This window comes from Mobula birostris, chromosome 12, assembly GCF_030028105.1.
Source record: "Mobula birostris isolate sMobBir1 chromosome 12, sMobBir1.hap1, whole genome shotgun sequence".
In the NCBI taxonomy this organism is placed as follows: domain Eukaryota; kingdom Metazoa; phylum Chordata; class Chondrichthyes; order Myliobatiformes; family Myliobatidae; genus Mobula; species Mobula birostris.
The window spans coordinates 58126078-58144192 of NC_092381.1; the positions used below are offsets into that span (position 1 = coordinate 58126078).

The window sequence follows — 18115 nt, forward strand, 5'->3', positions numbered from 1 at the left end:
TTTCACAGCCTCTAGATGACAGGCTGAAAAATCACCACATTAACATCAATTTCATAAATGATACATTTGTGAAGATAAAATATTAAAGATTATAATACTGGTTGATAAGTACCTTAGTAGTAAGTTTGGCACAAGTATTGCCATTGGTCCAGCAATTGGCAAAAGAAAATCGGAAAAAATTGCCTGGCTTTCCTCACACAGGAAGCTGCAGTAAAGGATTTTAATCTTAAAGGTTAAACATTTTCCTACAGAAAAGTCATTTAAATTCTAAGTTGTAACCTCACGTTGGATTATCAGATCCACTGTATTCTGGAAACTCTTAAGAAGCGAGACTGCCTTTTCATGTTCCATATGTATAAAATTATGACCATTGGCCTGCAACGAAAGAAAATACATTTATGCACAAACAGTTACTGAAAAAGCAATAATCTGTCTTTGTAAAATTGTAGTATTTTGCACCTTAAGCAACTTCCCTCACAATATCTGGAATTCAGGTCTCTGTGGTCCTGCTGGAACCCATATTTAGCAGTTTATTGGTGCACGACTGTTAATTCTAACAATGCTGGGGACTCTAAAAGATTTAGATTTAGAGAAAACCCTTCTCTATTAGATTAACTTTGTAAAGTAGGCACATCCAAATACTATCATCTTTTGGTATTCCTTTTGTTTGCAGCTACTTCTCTAGTTTCCTTTGAAATTTATTTCAAATCTAATAAACTGTTCTTGACTATTTTCTGTGGTAGTGAATTTAAGGAATTAAATTCCAATTAAGGAAACTTCTCATTTTGTCCTTTATTTATGGCAAGTGATTTTAGATACTATTACAGGTGAAAACACTTTGTTCCTCTGTAAAATCACTTTTTAATCTTTTCAATTGCAAGGAAAAGCCACTTCAATCCTTGCTTACATTTGTAATCCCTGTGTTTATTTTCTAATTGCAGGATGTGGCTAAAACAACATTTATTGCTGTTTGCTCACATCCTCCAATGTAACTGCAAAGCCATTTCAGAGGGCAATTAAGAATCAGCCATATTGGTGGGTTCAAAGTCACAAATGGGTCAAATTGATTAGATTCTTGGCTTTAATGGGACGTGAGTAAACAAGATGAATTCTTACAAAAATCCATTAATTTCTTTGTCACTGATTATTGATACTCAGCTTGTATGGCAGATTTATTTCAATTAATTGAATTAAAGTTCCCCAAGGAGTCATGCCTCTTATTTGTTAGTCTGATCCATTAATTTAACCACTATGCTACCATATCTCAGTTCTGTTACCATGCTTTTTTTGAATATTCTTAGGTATATTTATGTCCTTTGTATAGTACCATCATTAAAATTTGTACCTGATGTTTAATATAACTTCCAAATTTTATGCAAAAAATATTGCAAGAAAGGCAGATGAGCTCATGCCATGAATCAACACATGGAACTGTGATATTGCAGCCACTGGAGAGACTTAAAAGTGCAATACAAATTAATTATCAAAGTGCACAGATGTCATCTTTTTTTAGGATTTAAAATTGCCATGGTTGTCGTAATTAATAGTTCCTTAACTTGCATCCTCTGTTCCTTTTCCCATAATACCCCCTTCATTTTTGTTACAATTTTCTAAGCTGCAGGTGATTTTTCTAATTTTCTTACCAACTTGCGTCACCTTTCATTTATCTATGAAAAAAGATTTCTTTATTAACCAGCAAGTTTGCATGTTACTGAACTGTCTATTTATACATTCCCATGTCCGTGCACATAAATTAGTAAAACTGTAAGTCATTGTCAGAAGTTTACTGCTGGGGTTTATTTATCAAGCAAGGATTTTTCCCTTTTTATGTGGAGGTGGGGTGTGTTTGCCTTGCCCCAAGACCACTCTATTTGACAATAAGAATTGCAGGGCCTTGCAGTCAAGGATTTCCACAGAAGATTATGTGAAGATCCTGCTGAGATGATCCCCAAATCAAATTATATGAATGCAGATTCTGTCCCCATGTTAATCAAGCAGAAACAGAATCAGAATTAGGTTTATTATCACTGGCATGTGTCATGAAATTTGTTAGCAGCAGCAGCTCAATGCAATACATGCCACAGAAGAAGAAAAAAATAATAACTAAGTAAATCAATTACAGGATACTTATATTGAATAGATTAAAAATTGTGCAAAAACAGAAATAATATGTATTTAAAAAGTGAGGTATTGTTCACGGATTCAATGTCCATTTAGGAATTGGATGGCAGAAGGGAAGAAACTGTGCCTTCAGGCTTCTGTACCTCCTACCTGATGGTAACAGTGAGAAAAGGGCATGCCCTGGTGCTGGAGGTCCTTAATAATGGTCCTTTCTGAGACACCACTCCTTGAAGATGACCTGGTACTTTGTAGGCTAGTACCCAAGATGGAGCCAACTAAATTTACAGTTCTCTGCAGCTTCTTTCGGTCCTGTGCAGTAGCACCCCTCCGCCCCATACCAGATAGTGATGCGATCTTGTCAGAATGCTCTCCACGGTACACCTATAGAAGTTTTGAGTGTTTTTGTTGATATACCAAATCTCTTCAAATTCCTAATGAAGTATAGTTGCTGTCTTGCCTTCTTTATAGCTGCATCAATATGCTGGGACCAGGTTAGGTACTCAGAGATCTTGACACCCAGGAACTTGAAACTGCTCACTCTCTCTACTTCTGATCCCTCTATGAGGATTGGTATGTGCTCCCTTATCTTACCCTTCCTGAAGTCCACAATCAGCCCTTGTCTTACTGACGTTGAGTGCCAGGTTGTTGCTGCAGCACTACTCCACCAGTTGGCATATCTCACTCCTGTACGCCCTCTCGTCTCCATCTGAGATTCTACCAACAATGCTTATATCATTAGCAAATTTATAGATAGTGTTTGAAATATGCCTGGCCATACAGCCATGAGTATAAAAAGAGTAGAGAAGTGGGTTAAGCACACATCCCCAAGGTGCACCAGTGTTGATCATCAATGAGGAGGAGATATTATCACCAATCTGCATAGATTGTGGTCTTCTGGTTAGGAAGTTGAGGATCTAGTCACAGAGGGAAGTACAGAGGCCCAGGTTCTGTAACTTCTCAATCAGGATTGTGGGAATGATGGTATTAAATGCTGAGCTATAGTCAATGACATAGGTGTTTGTGTTGTCCAGGTGGTCTAAAGCTGTGTGAAGAGCCATTGAGATTGCATCTGCCATTGACCTATTGTGGCCATAGGCAAATTGTAGTGGGTCCAGGTCCTTGCAGAGGCAGGAGTTCAGTCTAGTTATGATCAATCTCTCAAAGCATTTCATCACTGTAGATATGAGTGCTACTGGGTGATAATCATTAAGGCAGCTCACATTATTCTTCTTAGGCACTGGTATAATTGTTGCCTTTTTGAAGCAAGTGGGAACTTATGTCCATAGCAGTGAGAGGTTGAAAATATCCTTGAATACTCCCGTCAGTTGGTTGACACAGATTTTCAGAGCCTTATCAGGTACTCCATTGGGACCTTCCGCCTTGCGAGGGTTCACTCTCTTTAAAGGCAGCCTAACATCAGTCTCCGAGACAGAGATCACAGGGTCACCAGCTGTAGCAAGGATCATCACTGCTGTAGTTATATTCTCCCTTTCAAAACAGGCATAGAGGGCATTGAGTTCATCTGGTAGTGAAGCATTATTGCCACTCATGCTATTGGGTTTCGCTTTGTAGAAAGTAATGTCTTGCAGACCCTGCCAGAGTTGATGTACATCTGATGTCAGCTCCAACCTTGTTCGAAATTGTCTCTTTGCCCTTGAAAAAGCTCTCCACAAGTCATACCTGGTTTTCTGGTACAGACCTGGGTCGCCAGTCTTGAATGCCATAGATCTAGCTTTCAGCAGACAACGTACCTCCTGGTTCATCCAAGGCTTTTGGTTTGTGAATGTACAGTAAGTCTTTGTAGGCACACAGTCATCCACACAGGTTTTAATGAAGTCGGTAACAACTGCAGGATACTCATCCAGATTCGAAGATGAATCCCTGAATACAGTCCAGTCCGCTGATTCAAAGCAGTCCTGTAGGCGATCCCGTGCTTCCCTTGTCCATACCTTCTCTGTCCTCACTGCTGGTGCTGCAGTCTTCAGTCTCTGCCTATACTCAGGGAGTAGAAGTACAGCTTGGTGATCAGACTTCCCGAAGTGAGGGCGTGGAATAGCACAGTAGGTATTCTTTATGGTGGTGTAACAGTGGTCCAGTGTGTTGTTTCCTTTAGCATTGCAAATAATCTGGTGATGGTAATTGCTTAGTGATTTTTTCAGACTGGCCTGGTTAAAATCCCCCAAAATGATGGTGAAGGGGCTAGGGTGCGCTGTTTCGTGCATGTCAATCCCATTGCTCAGACCATCTGAAGCCTGAGGTGGAATGTATACCACTACCAAAATGATCACACAAAGCAAATGGAATCCCACATTCTACCTTCTTTCATGCTGAAATATCTGCCCTTTAAACCCATACTTGGCCTTCCATTTTGTAAACAATTTATAACCATTAAACTATCTGTCCACTGGCCTTCCATGCATTGATGTTACAGATCTACAATGTGGTATTTAATTTTCAGCTAATATTTATGCTGAGTTGCTTGTTTTAAACATCCAAGTCACAGTTACAAAAATATGGATTAAAATTTAGGTAATGTCATGGTTAACAGATTTTCTTTTCTTTGGGATCTGGTCATTGACTCTATCTTCAGCAGATAGTGTGAACATACATGTCCACAGAAATTTTATGTCAGTTATTTATGCCTCACTAAATTGATAATTTCCATTGAAATTTCCAATATCCTCATCTCACCTTCAGGATTTTGTCTCCAGGCTGTAACAGGTTGGATGCTGGTCCATCAGGTTGCACTCTAGTAACAAAGATTCCCTGTTGAAGCAAGAGAGACAGTTATGGATTGACTTTATTATATAGGATAAAAAAATGGCATACGATGTACAATTCCCTATTTTACTTTTATTTCATTTTTTGTAGATTCTTAGTAGTTCTATTTCACTGAAAGATGAGAAAAAAAATAGTCAGTGTTGCTACAGTAGAGAACAAAAAAGATGGATCAGTAGAGATATTCCTAAGAGTTGTGGGTACTCCGTATTTGACCTTGGAATTACCTAATATGTGAAGTGGTTACACAAAACAGAATGTTGCTGCCTCCTGCAACAGCATTTCTAAAAATTTGATTTTTTTAAAAATTGGATTGTTATGAAGAAATAAGGTACCCATAAATGCAGTTTTCTAACATTTGCAAAATAAAGTAAAAGTTTGTTTTATGGAGGATTTAAAATTTACAAAGGCAAAATTTCCCATGAATGAATAAGACCATTAGATATAGGAGCAGAATTGGGCAATTTGGCCCATCGAGCCTGCTTCGTCATTTCATCATATCTGATCCTATTTTCCTCTTAGCCCCAGTCTCCTGCCTTTCCCCCATATCCCTTCATGCCCTGACCAATCAAGATTCCATCAACCTCTAACTTAAATATGCATAAAGACTTGCCTGTGGCAAAGAATTCCACACAGATTCACTACTCTCTGGCTAAAGAAATTCCTCCTTATCTCCGTTCTAAAAGGATGCCTCCTATTCTGAGGCTGTGTCCTCTGATCTTAGCCTCTCCTACCACAGGAAGCATCCTCTCCACATGCACTCTATCAAGGCCTTTCATAATTCAATAGGTTTCAATTAAGTTACCCCTCATTCTTTTGCTCTTCATACAACAAGCCATACCAGCCTGGAATAATTTTCATGAATCTCCTTTGAATCCTCTTTGTATAGTAATTTACCTTCAATATTTATATGGACTGGTGGTGGGTTCTCTTTGTTTTGCAAGAGCAATTTAGAGCTGCTAGTACAATCCCAGAGATGCAAATAAACATTGCGTTTATATATTTTCAAACTCCTATGAAGTCAAAGGCAATACATACAACTACATAGATTTTGATACATCATTCATCAATCATTGACATTTCCTTCACCAATTCAAAAATCAACAGAGCTACTTAAATTTATTGCTGTGCCAAATGACATAACAAGTGTGATTAAACAAAATCTAACACAAGAAAGTCAAAGTATAATATTGTGATTGCATTTTCCATTGTCAAACATAACTATGATTTTCTTTGCCATTCATTGCATTCATGTATTTATGTAGTAACTTATAATCATGAATTAAAATTGCAATATGAGCTAAAACACAAATTAGTTGAGTCCCCCCCTCCAGACTTGGTATACATTAAATTAGTTAATGGCATTGATTAATTCCCATACGAAGCTGATGAAAAAGACAGATATTGAAAGGAAGTTGACATCAAGCCACTTAAGTAATGTGAACACAAACAATAACCTAAATAAATCACTGTGATACATTAGATAGAATCAAATATAGATGTGTAAGGCAATAAATATTTACAAATCAACTATAAAAGTATCTTGTTGCTTGTGAGTAGCATCAGATTTAACAAGCAACCAGGGCCTGTCAGGGCTTTCTGCTGAGTCTGAGTTCCGTTGGGTTATTAGGCAATTGGCAAGGACCATTAAAAATAAGTTGGGGTTATGAGGAATAGCCATTGCATGACTGGACAGAATTCGAGTGGGAAACGAGGTTTTGGCTCAGGAGGCTTCAGCAAGGAGGAGCAGAGTCCAAGGTCCCGGAGTCCAGTTTGGAACAGCCATCGTGTTAGTGGGCCAGTGTAGGAGTCTGAAGTGTTGGCTTGAAAGGCATTGGCAACGAGGCAGAAGTGAGTAGCAGGTAAGAGCAGATAAGTGTTTTTTTATATAGTAGTTAACTAAAAAGATAGAAACATAGAAACATAGAAAACCTACAGCACAATACAGGCCCTTTGGCCCACAAAGCTGTGCCGAACATGTCCTTACCTTAGAACTACCTAGGCTTTACCCATAGCCCTCTATTTTTCTAAGCTCCATGTATCCATCCAGGAGTCTCTTAAAAGACCCTATCGCTTCCACCTCCACCACAGCTGCCAGCAGCCCATTCCAAGTACTCACCACTCTCTGTGTAAAAAAAAAACTTACCCCTGACATCGCCTCTGTACCTCCTTCCAAGCACCTTAAAACTATGCCCTCTCATGCTAGCTATTTCAGCCCTGGGAAAAAGCTTCTAACTATCCACATGATCAATACCTCTCATTATCTTCTGCACCTCCATCAGGTCAACTCTCATCCTCCGTCACTCCAAGGAGAAAAGACCGTGTTCACTCAACCTATTTTCATAAGGCATGCTCCCCAATCCAGGCAACATCCTTGTAAATCTCCTCTGCACCCTTTCTATGGTTTCCACATCCTTCCTATAGTGAGGTGACCAGAACTGAGCACAGTACTCCAAGTGGGGTCTGACCAGGGTCCTATATAGCTGCAACATTACCTCTTGGCTCTTAAACTCAATCCCACAATTGATGAAGGCCAATGCACTGTATGCCTTCTTAACCAGAGAGTCAACCTGCGTAGCAACTTCGAGTGTCCTATGGACTCGGACCTCAAGTTCCCCCTGATCCTCCATACTGCCAAGAGTCTTGCCATTAATGCTATATTCTGCCATCATATTTGACCTACCAAAATGAACTACCTCACACTTACCTGAGTTGAACTCCATCTGCAACTTCTCAGCCCAGTTTTGCATCCTATGAATGTCCTGCTGTAACCTCTGACAGCCCTCCACACTATCCACAACACCCCCAACCTTTGTGTCATCAGCAAATTTACTAAACCATCCCTCCACTTCCTCATCCAGGTCATTTATAAAAATCACAAAGAGTAGGGGTCCCAGACTAGCACGGCATTAATATGATCAGAGAGTTAAATGTGTGGATCTAAGATTGGTATGGGACAAGTGGGTTTGAATTCAGTGCTGGGGAAGGAGTAAGCTGTTCTGATAGGACATGCTCCACCTGAACCAGGCTGGGGCCTGGCAAATCGTGTAACCAAGGCTGAGGATAGAATTTTAAATTAAACTGTAGGGGGTGGGTTCAACAGCTCGGAAAAGCATGGATAAAGGTAAGGGAAGGAGAGCGCAGGAGAGGTTATGGAAGTTTCCAAAATAAAGAATATGACTAAAAAAGTTTAGAAAGGGATAAGAAAAGATGGGTGGTGAATTCAGGACTGAGGGTGTTACATTTGAATGCACACAGGATACAAGATGAGGTAGACGATCTTGTAGTGCAGTTAGAAATTGGCAGGTTGTGGGCATCAGAGGGCTGAGCTGAAAGATTACACCAGGGAGCTTAGCATCCAAGGATGTTGAAGAAACATTGTATTGATAAAACAGGCAGGTGGGCAGAAGGGGGTGGGATGTATTTGTTCATTAAAATAAACTCCTTAGAAAGAAGTGACATGGGACCAAAAGATGTAGAATACTTGCGGGTAGAGTTAAGAAACTGCAAGGGTGAAAAGACCTTGGTGTGAGTTATATACAGGACCCCAAACATTAACCAGGATGTGGGGTTACAAATTGCATTGGGAGATAGAAAAGGCATTTAAACAAAAGGGTCATAGGTCATAGAGAATTCCAATATGCAGGTAAATTAGGAAAAATCAGGATGGTGCTAAATCCCAAGAGAAGATATTTGTAGAATGCATATGAGATGGCTTTTTAGAACAACTTTTAGTCACGTCTCCTAGGGGAAAACGCAATTCTGGATTGAGTGTTGTGTAATGAATCAGATTTTATTAGGTAAAGGAACCCAGTGATAAAATATGTTAGAATTCATCCTGCAGTTTTAGAGGAAGAAGCTAAAATCAGATGTGTCCTTATTACTGTGGAGTAAAGGGAACTATAGAGGCATGAGAGAGGATCTGGACAAAGTTGATAGGAAGGGGACATGAGCAGGGCTGGTAGTAGAGCAGTGATGGCTGGAGTTTCTAGGAGTAATTCAGAAGACACAGGATCAGTTCATCCCAATGAAGAAGAAGCATTCTAAAGGGAGGATGAGGCAACCATGGTTGACAAGGGAAGTCAAAGACAGCATAAAAGCAGAAGAGAGGGCATACAATATAGCCAAAATTAGTGAGAAGCTAAAGGATCAGGAAGCTTTTAAAAACCAACACAAAGCAACTAAAAAAGCAATAAGGGGAGAAAAGAGGAAATATGAAGATAAGCTAGCCAATGATATAGTAGCGGTTACTTTAAAACAAACCAAAACTGCTGAAAGACTAAGCCAGGAGATCAATACTCTATGATGTCCTTCAAAATAACGAAGTTCCAAAGTCGAGAAAGGTACTTTCGATCCTTTATTATTAAAACAGCAAAGATGAACAATCTTGTGGCAGTGAAAAGCTAATGAAACAAATTAGTGATATAACATTCAAATTGGTGAAGTAACGAAGCTAGCAGTTGAACTAACGTATTTAAGTGAAGTTAGTGTTCCAATAACATCCCCATTAGTTTAACTAAGCAGTCAAATAAATTAGTGTTCTGTATGTACTAATAGTGATATCAAAATTAGTGATCAACATAAAAATTCAATTCCGGCTGCTCCTAACTCTCAACTAGACTAAACTAAACAATGAACGAAATGAGAACACGTAACTATATTCATCTGCTTCTTATCATGCCCCAACCCATGTGACAGAAAATAGATAAATGGCTCCTACATCCCTGTCCTTCAATTATTATACTACAACAATTACAACTACAAATACTACTAATACAGGAGACATGAAATCTTCAAGGACAAGCATCTTAACATTTATACAAATGTTCTCTTTCTTCTTCCAGACAAATCACGTAACAGTCATCTAGGCCAGAGGTTACTAGCACTTAGCCCAGTACAGTACTTTACCACCGCTCTCTGTCAAGTCAGTAAGTCAAGACAAAGTCATGAAACATCAAGAGCAGTAGCTCCTTAAACCTCTGCCTCCCGTAGAAGACAGATCTTGGTTATAGGCCTGTCCGGGGAGCTGATCTTGGTCTGGACATGCACACGCCACACAAATCTTCTGTCTGGAAGCACTTGAATAACTCTTCTCACAATCCATGAGTTTCAAAGTGCTGTGTTGTCATCTATAAATACAATATCTCCTGGGAGGAAATTGTGTTTTGTACCTGACCATTTCTGACTGTCTTGCAATTTTACTACATATTCCTTGACCCACTATTTCCAAGGCAAGTTTGACATACATTGGAACACTTACATCTACAATGAGAATAAATGAACTCTCCTGGTGGTAAGGATGGTGAGGTCTAAAGAAGCAATAGATTGTTTAATGCCTCCAAATTATTGGGATTGGAGGATGCCTCCAAATTATTGGGATTGGAGGATGCTTTAGTAATTGGATGACCATTGATAATAGCCTCGACTTCACAAAGGATTGTGTGCAAACCCCCTTCATCAAGATTCTGTATCTTCATGGTGGAATTGAAGACCTTTTGCACAGATCCAATCAATCTCACCCATGTGAACCAGCCAAGGGGTTAAACATCCACTTAAATCCTTTTTGAAGAAGGACAACACTGATCTGTGAATGATTCTACTTCTCAATAGCTTCTTGCAACTCACGCTCAGCACCAACAAAGTTTGTCATATTATCTGAGTGCAGTTCACAAACCTGTCCTTGTCTTGCTATAAAGCGTTGAAATGCATTAACAAAAGAATCTGTGTCTAAAGAGGTACTTCAATTTGAACAGCCTGTACCTCTTCACTGTACTCCTTTTGCTTTTCACCTCAAACGGGTCCAATTCCCCTTCAACCTGCATGGCATTCATTGTAACATTCCTCTTGACTTCCAGTCATGTAGTAGTTGTTCTTCAGAACAATCAGAATTCACATACCATTCACTTTCAGGCTAAAGAAGATAATGAGCCCTGCCAGCCATGTCTCATTCTTCAGGAATATTTTCATCATCAACCTTCTAGAGGCCACATCTGCCAGTTGATTGAATTGTTTACATACCTCCATTGAGATGCCTGTGAGGTCTTAACAATTTCTGAAACACTACTTGCAATGAAAGGTTTGAACCTGGAAGCTTCATTCTCGATGTACTTCAGCACGGAAGTGCCATTGGTCCAAAAAACTGAGTCATGAAGCTACGTAAGCAATCCTTTCCTCCACAATGTGCCCATACAACTTGCCATTGTAGTAGCGGTGAGCTGCATACGAGGGATGGAAACTGACTTCAACAGAGCTACCTAGATTTTCCCATGATAAAAGCACTGTGCATCCGGGAGCACATGTTGTGCAACAATAGGTGTCGATGCTCCATAACCATCTTTGCTTGCATCTGCAAAGTGGTGTGACTGTGCAGCAGCAACTTCTCCAAAATCTGAGGGCTTTCAAACATCTAGCAACCTTGAAGCCTTCCAATTGGCAGAGTTCTTCCAGCCTGCTTGTCCACTTATGAGCAACTGATGCTGATATCGTGTCATCCCAGTCAAGCCCTTTCTTACATAGATCTTGCAGGATCTTCTTAGCAGCCAGCATCACCGGATCAAGATTCCTAAAGGATCATAGAAGGAACTAACTGTGGAGAGGATCCCCCTTCTGGTGAGTGGTCTATCTTGGATCATGATCCTGAAATTGAAGGTATGAGACTGAACACATCATTGCACACCCAGTATTCTTTCCATTGAAGATATATCTTGACACAACCCCAAATCCAAATCCTTCATGTCTTTCATTCTCTGCTCTTCTGGTACCACAGCTAGCACACTACATCTGTTGATTATCCACTTTGTGAGACAAAATTCGCCTTTAGCACAAATGGATGCAAGGTCAGGATAGAGAGTCACAGGGTCTTCCTCAGAGGACATTGATACAAGGCAGTCATCAACATGGAGGCCACGCAAAACTTTATCCACTGTCTCACGTTTGAACTGTTCTTCTTTGTCTTCGGTGCATTTCCTAAAAGCAAAATTGGCACAGCTTGGTGATGAAGTTGCTCTAAAGCAATGTACCACCATTCTAGAGTCCACCATATCTTTGTTGAGGTCATCATCAGGCCACCAGAGAAACCTCAGCAGATCTGCATCTTCTGCTGGTACCTTAATCTGACGGAACTGTAATTCAATATCTGCCATTATCACCACTGGTTCTTTTCTGGATGGTCTCTTCTCACTACTGCCATCAGGAATAAGGTACAAGAGCCTCAAGACTCACACCACCAGGTTCCAGAACAGTTACTACCCCTTAACCTTGAACCAAAGGAATAACTTCACTCAACTTCACTTGCCCCATTATTGAAATGTTCCCACAATAAATAGACTCACTTTCAAGGACTCTTCTTCCCATGTTCTCAATATTTATTGTTTATTTATTTATATTATTCTTTCTTATTTTGACAATTGCACTGTTTGTAGTCCGGTTGAATGCCCTAGTTGGCCAGTCATTCACTGATTCTGTTACAGTTATTTTTCTATAGATTTGTTGAGTATGCCCACAAGTAAATGAATCTCAGGGTTATATATGGTGACGCATATGTACTTGGTAATAAATTTAGTTCTGAACTTTTTGTATGACTCCAATCAATAAGCTTGTAAGATCTGGTCCCTATAAAAGCTGTGCATTAAGTAATTTTCTCTGAAAAGTCACTCTACAGTCAAACACAACACAAAGTTTCCCTTTTCTGGGGTGACAAGCACCAGGATGTGGAGTATACTAGGTTTTCCCTTCACCGTGTTCCAGAACCTCTGCTGGCACATTTTCGGTAAAACCTTTAAAGATGACATGCTTTATGAAAGCTGTGTAGTCCGTGTGAAATGACAAATCCTCCTTAAACCCCTTTCATAAACTTAGAACATGCTGTTCAGCAACCCCCCTATTATTTGGCGTGGTAACCTCCTTCTTTCTCAAAGGTAAACCAATCTGGTAGTGGTCATCCACTAGTTTTGCAGAATTCATAGCCAGCTCCATGAACTTGTGATCTTCTCTTGACAAGCCATGTTGTTTATCATTACTGCATTTAAGAAAGTCTGTCTTGAACTGCTGCTGCCAAAGCCTATCCAAGTTCAAAACAGAAATCCTGTTAACTGTCAGCTGTGGCTGAGCACAGTCTCTTCCAGCGTCATGGTCTCCTTTCAGTGGTTCATTCACAGTCCAACTCAACATTATTCTAAATGCATTATTAACACTGCGAATCATTTGCAACAGCTCCTATACTTTAGGTTCCTTCCTTTTCCATAGCTGCTCCTTCCTCTCTGTGTGTGCTCCTCTGGTTCTTCCAATGGATGTTTGTCCTTCAATAATTGTTGATGTGCAATTAATGCAGCTAATTCAGCCTCTGTTTTAATGCATGCAGAGGAGGTATTTGATACAGAAGGTGCTCTGCCTGCCGCAGAACTTCAAGCATTGACATTTGACACACTTTGTGGATCTACATCATCCTGTGTGTCCTCTGCTATATGCGTAGTCAAAACATGCCTTGGAATTTGAGAAACATTGTCTGGTGGAAGGTGAGAAACACATTCACTTGTAGCAACATGACCTTCAGTGGAGCATGTTTGGTTCAACCATTGTTCCACATCCCCTATGAATGCACTATTATAGCAATCAATGCTTGAAAAACATCTACTTTCTCTTTCCTGCTCGAATTTGGGAAGTTAGATTAGCATGTGATGTTGCTTAGCAACAGTTGGAGATTAGTCAAGACCAGAGCACTTGCAAGATATTTTCTTTAAGTTTCATAAGATCATTAATGGACGGTATTAAACCTTTAATTTTGTTCACATTTGGTTTACATTCCTTTTGAAGATTTTCAATTCTACCCACTAAAGCTTTCAAAGTAAGTTTAATTTCTCTTTTGTCAACCCCAATTCCAGTCGTTCGTGCCAGTTCCATGCTCCGATACAATCATGTTACTATCTCCTAATTGCGCCACTTGCAATTAACCTTTTGTTCACCCGCAGGACCGGCAATATTTTATTCAATACATGTAGTCAACAAACAATAATCTGTCTGTGCGTTTAAACCAGACCGAACAAACAGCCTTCAATTCAAAGGTTGGTAACCGGAATACTTCAGTACTTCAATCAAACAAAGCAACAAACCCCCAGGCTAACACCCACACCACACGAGCGAACAACAGTCCCCAATGAACAGGCAGCGGTGTTCAAACCACAAACACACAGCATGAATCAACAAAAGGCCATTACTCGCCTCAGGCTGCTCTGGCTTCTCAGTGTTTCGCCAACAGATCCAAAGGCAATCCTTTGCTGCAGACTGGTGCTCATTTGGTAAAACTTTTTTTTTGTTGACAAAATCTAGTAGTTACTTTAAAACAAACCAAAACTGCTGAGAGACTAAGCCAGGAGACACTGTATGATGTGCTTCAAAATAATAAATTTCCAAAGTTGAAGAAGGTATGTTCAATCTTTTATTATGAAACCAGCAAAGGTGAATGATCGTGTAGCGATGAAAAACTAACAAAACTAAATTAGCGATATAATGTTCAAATTAGCGAAGTAACAAAGTTAGCAGTCGAACTAACGTATTTAAGTTAGTGATCTAGTTTGTGTTCCAATAATGTCCCAATTAGCGTAACTAAGTGATCAAACTAAATTAGCATTCTATACGTATTTAAGTGTACTAATAGCGATATCAGAATTAGCAGTCAACAAAAAATATCATTCCCAGGTGCCTCTAACTCTCAACTAGCCTAAACTAAACAATAAAGAAAACGACAATACATAATTTGCCTCTACCGCGCCCCAACCCGCGTTTCAGAAAATAGGCACCTGCAATGGACAGAAAAGCGGAGATCAAAAGTTTTTTCAGATATACAAATGAGTGAAAGAGAGGCAAGAATGGACAGCATACTGCTGTGAAATGATGCTGGAGAGGTAGTAATGGGGGAATCAAAGATTTGGCAGTTGAACTGACTAAGTATTTTGTGGCAGTCTTCACTGTGGAAGACACCAACAACAAGCCAAAAATTTGAGAACATAAAGGGGCAGAAACGAGTGAAGTCACTATTGCTAAGGAGAAGGTGCTTCTGAAGCTGAGAAAGTCTGAAGGAAGATCAGTCACCTGGACCAGATGAACTGCACTCAAGGTTCTGAAAGAGGTAGCTGAAGAGATTGTGAGGGCATTAGTAGTGATCTTTCAAGAATCAACAGATTCTGGAATGGTTCCTGAAGAATGAAAAATTGCAATTATCACTTCACTTTTTAAGAAGGGAGAAGAAAGGAAATTATTGGCTAGTTAGCTTGACTTCAGTGGGTGAGGAAATGTTAGAGTCCGTTATTAAGGACGAGGTTTCAGGGCACTTGAAGATAAGTGATAAAATAGGCCCAAGTCAGTATGGTTTCCTTAAGGGGAAATTTTGCCTGACAAATCTATTGGAATTGTTTGAGGAAATAACATGCAGGATATGTAAAAAGTGTTGGTAGATGTTATTTTCTTGAATTTTCAGAAGGCCTTTTACAAGTTGCTATACAGGAGGCTGCTGAACAAGATGGGAACCCATAGTATTAAAGGAAAGATGCTAGTATGGATCAAAGATTGGTTGGCTGACAGAAGACAAAGAGTGGGAATAATTCAGGTCTTTCCTGGTTGACTGCTAGTGAGTAATGGTACTCCGCAGGGGTTGGTGTTGGGTCCGCTACTTTTTACGTTTAATGTTAATGATCTGGATGATGGAATTGATGGCTTTGTGACCAAGTTCGCGTATAATATAAATATAGGTGGAGGGGCAGGTAGTGTTGAGGGAGCAGAGTCTCCAGAAGGATTTGGACAGGTTGGGAGAACGGGCAAAGGAGTGGGAAGTCTATAGTCATGTACTTTATGACTTCATGAAGGAATAAAGGTGTACACTATTTTCTAAATAGGAATGTACTCAGAAATTGGTGGTTCAAATGGACTTGGGAGTCCTAATTGTGGATTCCCTAAAGGCTAATTTGCAGGTTGAGTCGGTAGTAAGGAAGGCAAATGCAATGCTAGCATTCATTTCCAGAGGACTAGAATGCAAAGGTTAAGGTGTGGCTTTATAAGGCATTGTTTCCACCATACTTGGAGTATTGTGAGTAGGTTTGGCTTCCATATATAAGAAATGATGTGCTGGCATTAGAGAAGATCCAGAGAAGATTTACAAGAAGGATATTGGGAATGAATGGACTAAAATGAGGAGCATTTGATGGCTCTGGGCTTGTATTCATTGGAGTTTAGAAGAATGAGGGGGTATATCTGAATACTGAAAGGCTTAAATAAAGTGGACATGTAGAGAATGTTTCCAACAGTGGGACAGTTCTAAGACCAGAGGGCTCAGCCCTCGGAATAGAAGGACTTCCTTTTAGAATAGAGATGAGGAGGAATTCCTTTGGCCAGAGGGTGGAGAATGTGCAAAACTTATTGCTAGAGATGACTGTGGACGGCCAAGTGATTAGGTATACTTAAAGCGAAGATTGATAGATTCTTTATTAGTAAGTGTGTCAAAGGTTACGATGAGAAGGCAGCAGGGTGGGGTTGAGAGGGAAACTAAATTGGCCATGATCAAATGGTAGAGGATACTTGTGGGCCAAGAGGCCTGAGTCTGCTCCCATGCATTATGGACTTATGGCTTAGAATTGCAATGGGTAGAGGCAGAAAGGAAAGTGACTTGGTGATAATCATGGTGTACCAGCATCATCCCAGATGACACAAATGATCAGAGAAGCAAAGGGCATATAAGGGTCTTTTAAGAGACTTTTGGGTAGGTACATGGAGCTTAGAAAAATAGAGGGCTATAGGTAAGCCTAGTAATTTCTAAGGTAGGGACATGTTCGGCACAACTTTGTGGGCTGAGAGGCCTGTATTGTGCTGTAGGTTTTCTATGTTTCTATGTTTCTAATGAAAAATAAGGTTGTTAATGCTTTAGTGTCTAAAAAATGTTATATTATGTTAATGTTGACAGATACAAGTGTGAAATTTAATCTTGGTCACTTTATCTCAAGAAGCATTAGAATCTATTGGAAAATTGGCAAAGAGAGTGCAGTATAATTCTGGCTTGCAAGAGCAAGTTATAAACAAAGGCCCAATAGGTTAAGTATATTTTCAATGAACAATAGCTGATTCATGAGAAATATAATTCAATTCTGTAAAACAACAAAACATTTTGTTAAGGGAGAAGTGAACTATTTAAGTTGAGTAAACAAAAAAAAACATTAAGCAAGGTTCCAAATCTAGACAGGGTGGTAAAATTGCACAAATTCATTGCTTTAATGAGGACCTAGAAAAACATTAGCAAATAAAGCATTTGAGGAGAAGGTGAGTGTACTCAAAATGAACTTTAATAACTGATGATATATAGGCCATATGTCATTAATCATACGTGGGATTGAGTTGGCTGATTGAACTGCATGATCACTTACCGATGATGTATGGAAACAGATACTTTAGAATTTAGTACTGTAGTAGCTAAGGACAAGAGAATTTCTGTTCATTGCGCAGGGACAGAGAAAGTAAAAATTAGATTTTCTCCTAAAAGTCTTGCAGGCAAAGAGACTGAAATAGATTTTGAATATAATTTCAAAATTGCCACTTAGAGCTAAGTTGCAAGATAACTGGCTTCTGACACAGCAGTAGTGAGTGAGCCTTGAAGCACTTAGCAACTGTGGGTGCTTCCAGGTTCCAATTATTTTAATGATATTATTTTCAGCACTTACGTGGTGCCCTGACAATGAGGTAATTTCCAAAATGATAGTCTTGAATCTGTGTAAGTCTTGAAATGACTATTGTTCTCTCAGTCCTTAATCAATAAGTACCATGTTTAGTGATCCCGAATTAATAAAATCCTTCCAGTTCATGCTGCGCTAAGTATCTGTTTTATGATGCATATATCAAGACAACCTTCACAATTCTATTGATTACCATCTCTGCAGATTACTGGCACGGAAGTTCCACACTCTGTATAACAAGAACCTAGGTACACAAACTTAACAACTGCTTTTTTCTTACTTTCCAGAGTCACATTATAGGCCTCCCTTGCAAATAACAGACCCTATACAATTGCTGACAAGAAATACAATTGTTGAGAGCTTCTGGACTACAAGGTGCCAAACACCTTAGCATACCCTGCTCAATACTGGAGTTGCCCATTTCCACTTTGTTCAATTAAGACTGCATAATTGTATAATTATGATCTATAATTTGACTATATAATGTTAGATTCTGATGATTTTAA

The 18115-nt window shown here is 39.5% G+C and overlaps 1 protein-coding gene across 1 annotated transcript in view; it reads right to left on the minus strand.

Annotated features, from left to right (window-relative positions):
* lrrc7 (leucine rich repeat containing 7) overlaps positions 1-18115 on the minus strand; it is a 631001-nt gene continuing 612886 nt past the window's right edge. The window contains exons 28-29 of the mRNA XM_072273841.1: positions 4813-4887; positions 1-375 (exon numbers count right to left, since the gene is read on the minus strand). Coding sequence (XP_072129942.1) covers positions 268-375; positions 4813-4887 — 183 coding nt within the window. The 3' untranslated portion in view covers positions 1-267. The remainder of the gene's footprint in view (positions 376-4812; positions 4888-18115) is intronic.